The sequence below is a fragment of the Arachis stenosperma genome, chromosome 2 (genome assembly GCF_014773155.1).
Source record: "Arachis stenosperma cultivar V10309 chromosome 2, arast.V10309.gnm1.PFL2, whole genome shotgun sequence".
NCBI classification, from domain to species: domain Eukaryota; kingdom Viridiplantae; phylum Streptophyta; class Magnoliopsida; order Fabales; family Fabaceae; genus Arachis; species Arachis stenosperma.
In genome coordinates, this window is record NC_080378.1 from 93,547,892 (window position 1) to 93,560,325 (window position 12,434).

Below are 12,434 nucleotides of genomic sequence, written 5' to 3' on the forward strand. Positions count from 1 at the left end.
ACACTTCCAGTAGCCCCAGTAAGAATTGATGACACCAGCGTTAAACGATTACGAGGAAGGGAAGTATCATTGGTAAAAGTAGCTTGGAGTCGAGCTGGTATCGAGGAACATACCTGGGAGCTCGAATCAGATATGCGAAAGGACTATCCACATCTCTTTTCAGGTAACTAGATTTGAATTTTGAGGGCAAAATTCTTTGTTAGGTGGGTAGGATGTAAATCCCGGTTAAATTAGTAGATAATTAGTCAATAAATTAGTTTTTAATAAAGAAGATTAGAAATGTGAAAATTATATTAAATTAGGATAGAGCTCGTCGAAACGATAATTTTGACACCAATTTCGAAGAAAACGGCCCAAGATTGGACCGAACGGATCGAACCGGTTGAACCAGACCCGAACCGGGCTGTCGGCTCAACCGGACCAACTCATTAAAAGAAGCCGAACTCCTTTCTCTCCCTCATTTGGATGCAGCAGCGTGAAACACTCCAGGGAGGGGAGAAAGCTTCCGTAACCTTACCGTAAACTTCCGATTCCCGTAACTTCTCCGTCCGAGCTCCAATCGCCGCACCATTTGCGGCCACGCGTTCACCACGTCGAGCTCTACATTTCTACTGGAACACTTTCATAGGTAACTCATTATTTTACACTCAGCCTTCATTTCCCCCAATTTTTGAATTTTAAGTGGGAATGTTGAATTTCTTTGATTTTTGATGTTTTAGGATCCAATTAGCTTGAGGAAAACGTTCACTCTTGCTTATGTGAAGTTTGGGTAAGGTGAGGATACGATAATTCTATTTTATTTTCTTTGAATTTGAGCTTTGAGTATTAAATTGGATATATATGTGTTATAAATGTGTATTAGGTTGTGAATAAATAATTGGAGCTTGAAATTGTTAATATTGGAACTTGGAGGAAGCTGATTAGTTGAATTTTGAAGGGGCTGCCTTGGTTTTAAATAATTTGCTTTGGTCGTTACGTGGAAATCGGCCAAGATATGGTTTAGGTTTCTTGCATTTAATATATAATGTTCTGTGAAAACTTAGGCTAGATGACCATAGGATGAGTTGGAATGCAGGTGTATATTTAATGTTTAGTAATTTGTCGATGAATATATTTGGTTGAAGTTTATTGAATAATTAGTTATTAATTTTGGATGGTGAATGTTGTTATGTTAATTTGGAGAGAATTATGGTTGAAAGTTATTGTTGATGAACATGGTTGGTTTGGTGCTTGTTGATTAACTAATAATTTGGTGAATTATTGATTTGAGGTATTTTGTGTTAGAAGCCTAGGATTAGTGAACTATGATCCTTAGTTGAATTTTGGTTGTTGGATTTGAATATTATATGAGTATAATTGTTGATCTGAGGTAGATTTATTGTGGTGACTGTTATGATGATGAGGAAGGGTGTGTTGAATTGAAAAGAAAGCAGGTTTGGACCCGAAAAGGGTGGCGAAGTCCGAGTTTTAGAGGAGATGCTGCCGAAATTTTATAAAAAAAAATTAGAGATTTTGTTTATATGATTATTTAAAAAAGATTTAGATTCAAGGGTTATATGATTTGATTTAGAGTTATTAAGAAAATGAGCATGTTCTAAGTTTGATTTATTTAGAAAAGAATGAATTATGTTTTGAATTGGAACTATTGATGGACGGAATGGGAGGCGTGATAATGAAGGATAATGATTGAATATGATTGACGTATAATGATAAATGAAATGCGATTGAGAATGATGTGGATGTTGATGAATTATAATTGAATTATTTATATGGCTTATGAATTTGAATAATCTGAGATACGAGATTCCCTGGATCAAATGTCGTGGCTTGCCACCACGTGTACCAGGTTGAAAACTCGATACTCTGTTGACCCTACGACATAAGTGTGACCGGGCACTATATAAATTCCCGGGAATGTTACCCCCATTGAGCAATATTGATTATTTGAGAAAAAGCTATGCATAGACTCTTGGGGATGCACGTCGGGGGACAGTCTAAGGACAATTCAGACTTGTCGGGTTGGCTGGATAACCGACAGATGAGCCTCATCAGCCATAGGACAGGCATGCATCATATGCATATTACTTGAATTACTTGCTTGTGTATTAACTGGGTGTGCCTAAATGTACTTGCTATGTTAAATGTATATCTGTTATCTGCAGTACTTGTAACCTTCTTGTGCTTGTCTTTATCTGTTTAATTGTCTGTGAAAATGCATGATGGAGTTGGAAGTAAGGAGGAATGGCAGAATGGGATTTAGATTTAAGGTTAAGTTAGGTTAGGTTTAAATATCCTTAGTAAACCTCCTTTTATGGCTTCTGTTTAATACTTTATGCTCTATAATCTGAGTGTCGGCGTTCTAGGATTGCCTTTGGCATTCCCAGGACGTTATATATTATGTGTGTGGCACCTTTACCATACTGAGAACCTCTGGTTCTCATTCCATACTATGTTGTTATTTTTCAGATGCAGGTCGAGAGGCATCTCGTTAGGCGTCTGGACCCTTGAAGCGGAGTGGTTACAGGGTTATTTTGTTATGCTATGATGTGTATATGTGTACTTGGTTTTCTCTCCGCATAACTTGTTCTTTTGATCCTCCTAGAGGTTTATGGAGAGGCAGGATTGTGTATATGTACTTTTGGGTTTTGGATATGTATGTATATATATATGTAAATATTCTCCAGCCAGTCTTGACTTCGCAGGCTGAGTTAGGAGCTTGTTATTTTGTATCTTTGGCACTCTGTTCCTACTTCTGTTATCATATGTTTAACAGTTACGGTTTCCTTAGCACGCAGGTTAACCCGTTCCTTGAGCGTTGCGCTTTTATTTTGCGATTTTGTTTCCTCTTTTCTTCAAGGCTCCTAGCATATTATAATTCTTCTGCTATTATATGTACTCATTTTATTTTAGAGGTCGTAATACCACATCACCTCTATTTTACGGCTTAAGCGTAAAATTTAGTGTGGTAGGATATTACAGTTTAAGGTTTTATTTATTTTTTTTATTACTTTTGTTCATATACGTTGACTAAATTTATTATGTAACATTATAAAATATTAGTGATTTTTTTTTCTTATAAAATTAAACGCATGATATATTTTTTAATTTTTTCAATGTTGTTTAGAAAAATTGTTAAGGTATTATATTATTATGATTATGTTAACTTTTAGCTATACTCAATTTAAATTAACCATCATGGTTTACAAACTCATTTTTATTAGAAGAAGTGCATATTTTATTTTATAATAAATAATGAAAAGTTAACACAATATTTTATCTAAAATAGATACACTAAATGAGAATATTTATATTAACCATTTACCTATATATAATATAAAAAATTTAAATTTTAATATTTTAGAATAACTAATAATAAATAGATAAGACTGATAATAATAATTAATAATATTCTTATTAATATATATTTTCTATTCAATTTTTATAAATAAAAAATTTAAAATTATTAATATTTTTAAATTTTTACGTAATAAATTTAGTTAATATATATGAAAAAGCTAACAAAAATAAAAAAAATTATAAATAAATTCTGATAATTATTCTAAAAGATAAAAAAGTTCCAATAAAAAAATTTATCAATTTTAGTTGCATTTAACAAACAGAGCAACTCATTAATATACTACGTAAATATGTTTTATTAACTTAAAAAAAAGATTATTAACGAATAAAATAATCAATCTTACATGATTAAAGATTAAAAAATATCTCATAAACGACAATTCAACTATATATATATCTGGTCCAAAGCCCCAAATAGAACAAAAAACACCTGCCATTAATATTAACTATTTCACTAAATTCTTTGAGAAAAAGAGCATCTCAATTCTCAACAAAAAACACCGCATGTGAAAGCAGGCCTCTCTGCAATTTTCAGACATGTGGATGTTTTTCTCTATCTATATATAATAGACGGATTAAGATTCTTTAAATTAAAAAAATTAGTACAGTGATAAAATAAAAGAAAAAACTAACCATTCTTAAATTAAAATAATAAAAAAATACACCTTGCGGCTGAACAGACATCTTCAAGTGTTCAACAAACTCCCGTACCCATTTCATTAATTAATATTTTTTTCTAAAACGTGAATCACACATTCTCGATTCTGCAACAACTACCAGCAGCAGAAGTTGACTTTCTTTTACATCATTGAAGCTTCTCCAGTGTTGAACAATGGTGGCTCCTTCTTCTCTGCGCACTTTTCAAGTACTGTTTCTTGTTCTCACAATTTTGCTGCAGATAGCATTTCATCAGATTGAAGCTGCTTCTGCAAAAGTTGAACACCTTCCTGGTTTTGATGGCCCTCTCCCCTTTCATCTTGAATCTGGGTACGCTCATCATATATGTTCAACATTTCATTTCTAGATTCTTCTTTTTTTTTTTTTTTAGTTATTTTAGTTTATGTGTAATAATTGATCAAAGTGGTAATTAGATTTTGGATTAATAATTAAATTTGTCTTTAAAAAATAATTTATTATTTAAATTAGTTCTCAAATAATTTTTTTAATCATTTAATCTTTGAAAAATAAAAAGTAAGTCAAATTGATTATTTCGTTGGTTGAATGATGATATGTCACGTTAAGTATCATCGTAGCATGATAACGTGACAGGTTAATGCCACATGTTACAAAATAATTGGTTGACGTGTTAGGTTAGTGACACCTACTATATCACGTGTCACTTAACATATAAAAAAAGTTATTTATAATTAAAATAGTCTCTAAAAATTCAGACGTAAGTCATTTTCATTTTTAAAATTTTAAAAATTAATCAAATTAGTTCTTATATAAGTTTTTTCTATTTTTTCATAATATTAAATTTAAAATTTTTTTATAGTACTAATTTTAATATTATTTTTAGACCTTAATAAATAAAATTATTTTTACATAAAATAATAAAAATAGTTATAATTTAAAAATGTGAAATTTTAAAATACAAATGAAAAAATAATTTTATAATAATTTAATTATTTTTATTCTTTTATTATTTTATGTAAAGAGAATTTTATTTATTAAGGTCTAAAATAATATTAAAAATTAGTACTATAAAAAATATTTTAAATTTAATATTATAAAAAAAATAAAAGAAATTTATATAAAAATTAATTTGATTAATTTTTAAAATTTTAAGGATGAAAATAACTTATGTTTGGATTTTCAGAAACTATTTTAATTATAAATAACTTTTTTACATGTCTTGTGACGGTGGGTGTCACTGACCTTACACGTCAACTAATCATCTTGTGTAGCATTAACTTGCCACGTCATCACGCCACGTAATATTTATCGTGACACGTTATCATCTAACTAAGAAAGAATCAATTTAACTTACGTTTTATCTTTTAAAAACTAATATGACTAAAAAAAATCATTTGAGGATTAATTTAAAAAAATTAATAATCTTTTAAAGATAAATTTAATTATTAACCCATTAAATTCTATTCAGGTGCGTGGTACTAATTTGGCTAGTTTTCTAGTAGTATCATTCGGATGCTGCTCTAGAGAAGATTTTTGAGCTATTTATGTTTTCTTTTTTTTTTTTCAAACAAGTTTTCTACTACTTAGAATTTAGTATCGGGTTCAATTTTAATGCATTTATAAAACGTTTTACACAATTGGATAATTATATTTGTTCTTTTAAATTAATATTAATTAATTTTTTATCATTAATTAACATTAGCTAATTTTTTTTTAATATTAAACCTACTTTTAAATTTTTGCCGGAGAATTTTAGACATTAAATTTAAAGTTTAACTTATAATTTATGATTCAAAATTTAAAATTTAGCAACAAAAAGAAAAAGAGAAATGCTAAAACTTTTTTGTTTAGTTATTAATATTTAAAAATATGAATTAAAAGTACGTTATTAAATTATTAAACTAAAAAAATTAGATTGATGACTAAAAATAATAAATTCTATTACTCCTTTAACATTTTTTAAAGAAAAATGATAAATATAAAGATAAAAAAGTAATTTAAAAATTCCAAATGACAAATAAAAAGTGACTATTTATGTGACTAAACCATTTGATATAACAGGACACAGGTTATGTGCTCATATTTTAGCGATTAATCTTTCAATGAAGATATTTTAACGTGCGTAACCACCCATATAAACTAATACAAATTCAACTTTCACATACGAGGTTTATGTCTTTTACAGGTACGTGGGATTGGGGGACACAGATGATGACTTGCAAGTATTTTACTATTTTATTAAGTCAGAAAATGATCCTAAAAATGATCCTCTTATGCTATGGCTAACTGGTGGTCCTGGTTGTTCTTCATTTTCTGGCCTTGCCTACCAAATTGGTAATATATATCAACTTTTAGGATGTCTAGTTTCATAACATGGTATCAGAACTCTGTGTTCGAAAAATTAAGAATTCGATCCTTAGTATATTTCCAAAATGAAAATAAAAATAGCATAAGACAAATAAAAAAAAGAAAGCCTCTGCAAAGTTTCTCAAAAGTTTGTTTTTACTTTCCAACCAAATTGTACTAAGTTGAAGCATATTTTTTAAAGTATTTGATTTTCTTTTCTTCTTTCTTAGTGTACATGTTGCTGCATTTGAAATCTAAGTCACTCAATAAAGAAAACACAAATATCATTAATTTAATTCGGACAATAATTTTGTGATTGTATTATTTTGCTGTGTTTAGTTTAGTTTTTCTGTTCTCACTAACAATTTTCCTACTGAAATTGTTCCTACCAACATCTATAAAATTACTTTGGCCATCAACTGCAAATTATAGGTCCAATAAAGTTTAAAATTGAAGAATACAATGGGAGCTTACCTAATTTGGTTTTGAGGCCACAGTCATGGACAAAGGTAATGCATTCCATCCTCAAGAAATTTGTATTCTGTTTCTTGAACGCTATTCAAATTTAGTAATGGTAATTACTATTCGTTTAAGGAATCTACAACTAATTAACTAACATTGAAATCATAATAATAGGTTTAAAAATGGTATTTTTGACAACTACTACTAAAAGGGCAACTTTTAATTGATAACTAATAGAAATTTTAAGTTTAGTTTAAAATGTATATAATAAATTTTTGAAAAAAAAAACTACAACTTTTTGAGGGTGTGTAGAAATTAGAAACACACCTTTATCGTTCACTATCAAAGTTGTCCAACAACTTTAAGTGCCAACATATATAGCTAGCGGAAAATTATAGGTAGACAATGAGAATACTAAATAATGTGAACAATGGATATATCGGATGTTTAATTCAATAGCTATGCAGATAATTATGTTCATCATTGTCTACCTAGCAAAACCGGTAGCTAAATAGTTATGCAACAATCGTTTTTACATGATTCTTTTTTATATCTTGTTTTTAGAAGGTTTTATACTGCTAATAATTTTAATGGTGTTTTTCTTAATTTTTTCAGGTATCTAATATTATTTTTGTAGATTTGCCATTTGGAACAGGCTTCTCATATGCAGAAGATGTCATTTCCCATCGAAGTGATTGGAAACTTATTCACCACACCCATCAATTTATTAGGAAGGTAAAGTTACCAACTTACTATCCTTAGTGCTTGATTTCATGCTAATTATATCTTCTTTTTTTATTTCTTTATATCTTTCGTTTGTTTATAATAATAGTTTATAGTTTATTTTATTTTGAGCTATTCAACCTCTTCACAATAGCTCAAAACATGTTCTCTAACTTCTATGTATGATTTATTATTAATCTGTCACACTTATGCCTTAATGATTGCAGTGGTTTATTGAACATCCGAAATTTCTTTCAAATAAATTTTATATGGGAGCTGATTCTTACTCTGGAATTCCTGCTCCAGCTATTGTTCAGAAAATTTCAAATGGTAATAAGTTTTTTTTTTCCGATGATAAAATCTAGATCATACTTCATACTAATCACTTTGCAAACTTTGAGTCCTTTTAAATAGGTCGGTTGTATCATTGTTTTTCCTTTTTGTTAATTTTATGGATATGATTTGCATGAAAAATTTGAAAATTAGGACAAAGAATGATTAGAATTGAAATTGAGTGAACCTAACTTAACCTTGTAAGTTGGCTAATGAGGTTAGAAATGTCTCACACTTAAACTCTCTAAAGACCTTACCCTTGATAGATGTTGGACTTGCAATAAGAATGGATCTATTCAGTTTTTTCTCTTAATTGATGTTGTCAAATTTGATTTTCTATCTTATAATATCTTCTCTGACATACTGAAAAAAATTGAGAGGATCCATGGGACCAATTCGGTAGTTGCCAAAGGAATTTGATCATTCTTTTAGCACAATAAGGGTGTCATCCTTGCACCAAATACTCTAAAAATGATTTTTCCTCCATTAACCAATTCTCATAATGATTGATTTGGATCATAATTAATATTTTAGTTATCATTAGAAGCTGAAAAGTTTAATCGTTCTAGCCATGACTAACATATATAAATGGGTTAATAGTCAAATTAGTCCCTAAAAGATAAAGCATTTTTCAAATTCATTCCTGAAAGATTTTTTTTAATCAAATTGGTCTTTAAAAGATTACAAATTAATCATATATGTCTTTCAGTTACTCCACTCACAATTTTCGTCAACCATTGATGATATAAAATGTTAACTGATATCATACATGACACATAACATGTTCAATTGGATGTTGACTGCATATATTTACGAAAATCTATCAATTTAGTCACTAGATCATATTGGGAATAGAATTTTTTTAATTGGAAAAAATGACTAAATTAACAAATTTTCAGATACATATTTGGTCAATATCCAATTAGACATATTAGCGTTTTACAACATTAATTTTTAAAGAAAATTGTTAATAGAGTGACTGGAGAACAAAATATGATTAATTCGTAATCTTTGAAGGACCAATTTGATTGAAAAAATCTTTTAAGGATAAATTTAAAAAAAGTCTTATCTTCTAGAGACTAATTTGACTATTAACTCATATATAAAGCTTTGATTCACGGATGATTATGATTAAACTAACTATTACTCAATTTCCTTGATTAACAGGAAATGATAAAGGTCTCCATCCCTGGATAAATCTACAGGTTTGTAAATTTCTTTGATACTGTTACCAACACATTAGTACATAAAAAAAATGTTTTCATTATTAAAAGACTGCAATGCAAAATAATCATCATAATAATTTACCTTTTGTAAAGTGTTGTTTTTAACTATGAATTATGAAGCCTAAATTGGTCTTAATTTTTCACAGGGATATCTATTAGGAAACCCAATTACCACAAAGAAAGAGTCAAATGATCGGATACCATATGTTCATGGAATGGGACTTATTTCCGATGAACTCTATTTGGTAATATAGTTTCGTGTTTAAGTATTCAGTTTCAGTAACAATTAAATTTCCGTTGAATTATTTCAATAGCATTATATTTTTAATGACTCATATAGCAATCTATGTAATGTGCATTTAAGAAAAAATCGAAAAATGTTACAAAGAAATCCCAATGATCCTTATTTTCTGTAATTGATAACAGTCACTGCAGAGAAATTGTAAAGGAGAGTATATGGATATAGATTCAGAAAATGAATTGTGTTTAAGAGACATGAAGTATTTTCAAAAGGTAAGTAATTAATAATCATCCAAATCTTTTTATGATGTATTGTTCCTAATCGACCCTTTCACTACTTTGATATATTGAAAAATTTAATGTATTACAGAAGTGAAAGCGACACTTATTTTTAAACGAAGGTAGTATGATTCTTGTAAATCTCAATGGAATTTTTTTTGTTGACCATATTGGTATCTCCAGTGTCTTTCGAGAATTAATATGTTCGACATTTTGGATATCTATTGCGAAGATGATTCTCTTAAGAACAATGAAGCGATGCAAAGGAGATTTTTGACTGAAATGCCTGAGGCCTCTCTTACTTCTTATCTAACAGTGCCAGCAATAAACTGCCAAGTAATTTAGCAAATCTTGTAAATAGATTCTCACACATTTTGAATACAACCTGTTTTGAGTTTGATTTCCTGCATTTTCTTTGTAGATTTATGGTTTCTTCCTCGGCACTAAATGGGCGAATGATGCAAGTGTTCGCAAGGCACTGCATGTTAGAGGGGTATGATATGATAAATCCACATTAACTATTTCTTCCAAGAGTTTAAGCTGATAAGAGGAGACACATGAACGATTATATCTCTAATAAGTCCTTCACACAAGAGCTTCTATTTTGGTGGATTTGCGGACATTTTTTGTTAGGCTTTCTTTTCACTTTTTATTTACCTTATGCTGAATTTTTTTTTTTTTTGGAATCACCTTTAAATTATAGAAGTTCTATATCATGTCATGGAACTATTTTTCCAAAAGTCTAAGCTGATAAGAAGAGGCATGTGAATGGTTATATCTCTAACAGAATTTCAATTAGTTTGTTAGTTAAGTGACAGCAGGCATAGTTTGTTAGCTAGAGTTAAATTAATTACCATGGTTAGTTGGAGTTTGTTAGCTGTAGTTATATGTCGTGCATTTGTAACTTGCGGTTTTCATTATAAAAAGCCTATCTTTAGATTCTTCAACTTGGCTTGTTTCTTCTCTGCTCGAACACCAAATTCTGCATCTGCTCAATGCTCTGCAGGAAATAGGGAAATGGGAACGGTGTTACACTACTGATTTTGAGTATGAAATCACTAGTAGCTTCGAATTTCATGTAAATCTCAGCGCAAAAGGCTATCGATCTTTGATATACAGGTAAGTTTTCTTGTAGCTTTGAGTTTTATGTAAATATCACTATAAAATATTTTTGTATACGGCCATTGATATGATGTTTTCTTGACAGTGGCGATCATGATGTAGAGGTTCCTTTCTCGTCGACTCAAGCGTGGATAAGGGCTCTAAACTACTCCATTGTAGATGATTGGAGGCCATGGCTTTTGAATGGTCAAGTTGCAGGGTAAGCAAGAATCTTTTTTAGCCTTTATAATATAGTAGAGTAGATATATCTAATTTACAATTCGGGGATACTACATAACCAAGTTATTTTAGTAATCAAGTTCAACCAAGTTGGTCGAATAGTTTATTGATACAATAAAAATCAATTGAAGAAAAAAGAGGAGATGCATAAGAAAAAGAAGAAAAAGGATTTGGTTAAACTTGGTTACAAAATAATTTGTTCATCCAAGTATTTTTCTTTACCGGTATATCTATTCTTTAGTTTATGATAATGACTTATTTATTTTTGATATTTTCTATTCAATGAACACCCTAAGGCGTAAGGCGTGTAGTGTTTATGCAAGCAAATCTTGTTGAATGATTTGTCTTTTGAACAGATTCACAAGAACTTACGCAAATCAAATGACATTTGCAACAGTGAAAGTAAGAAAATGTTAAATTTTTTAATTACAAGTCTTATTTTATTTTCTTTCTTTTTTTTTCAATGAAAATTTTAAAGCATGACGAAAAATTTTTGAGTCTCTTTTCAATACTTAATTGCAGGGTGCAGGGCATACAGCTCCTGAGTACAAGCCTGATGAAGGTTTTGCCATGTTCTCTAGGTGGCTCTCTAATGTCCCTTTGTAGTTGCTCATTCTTCTATGGTTTGTTTTTAATTATTAATTATGTAATGTGGAGGACTGCTTCAAGGTTTATATGCAACAAAAACTTACTTTCAAAATTTAAAATAATTGTTATATGTTGTCATTGAACTATTGTGTTACATGGGATACAGTGCCAGGAATAAAAAGTGAAAAGGAAATTAAGCCTGTTACAACAACAACAACAAAGCCTTGTCCCACTATGTGGGGTCGGCTAAATTAAGACTATTAATATGACCAAGATGAGAATACCTTAGTGGATGACAAACTATATTTAAATGGACAGAATAAAAAATAAAAAAGTTGAAGGAAAAAAATAGTGAAATTATTAATTTTTTTATAGTTAAAAGAAAGAATTTAATTTTGATATTTTGTTCGTATAAAATAATTTTATACATATATCTAATTACATAATATCACATTAATAAAGATACTCATTTTTTTATTGATTTCATAAATGATTATTTAAAAGGACAAATATAATTATTGATCTTGCAAATACTTATTCAAAGGATAAATATAATTATACGATTATGTAAAATTTTTTATATTATTAATGTATCAAAATTAAACTCTTAAATAAATTAAAAAAAAAGACTAATTAGGCATTTGGCTCATATAAGAGAAAATTCAGTGTTAGAGACAGAAAAGAAATCTAAGAAAATTAAAAGTTGAAGTGGTCAAAAGAGATATAAGTAACAGATGCAATTCATACAGCTTATTTAGGATAATCTTATTTGATATATGACAAAATATTTGATAGCTCATAAAGAAATCAAATAAAATTGTTCAAAATATTTATAATAAATTTAATCCATCTTACTCTTTTACATGATCGGATTGTTACAAAACTCCTAACAGTTTATTAACA

The 12,434-nt window shown here is 29.1% G+C and overlaps 1 protein-coding gene across 1 annotated transcript; it reads left to right on the forward strand.

The window, feature by feature from the left end:
* Positions 1–4,084: 4,084 nt before the first annotated feature.
* Positions 4,085–11,826, forward strand: LOC130957885 (serine carboxypeptidase-like 11). Its single transcript, XM_057884725.1, has 14 exons — positions 4,085–4,344; positions 6,179–6,327; positions 6,772–6,848; positions 7,417–7,536; positions 7,752–7,854; positions 9,025–9,062; positions 9,230–9,328; positions 9,510–9,596; positions 9,786–9,938; positions 10,024–10,095; positions 10,609–10,721; positions 10,810–10,923; positions 11,300–11,345; positions 11,466–11,826. Exons 1-14 carry the CDS (start codon positions 4,190–4,192, stop codon positions 11,547–11,549), a joined length of 1,410 nt encoding a protein of 469 aa, XP_057740708.1. The 5' UTR covers positions 4,085–4,189; the 3' UTR covers positions 11,550–11,826.
* Positions 11,827–12,434: the final 608 nt, after the last annotated feature.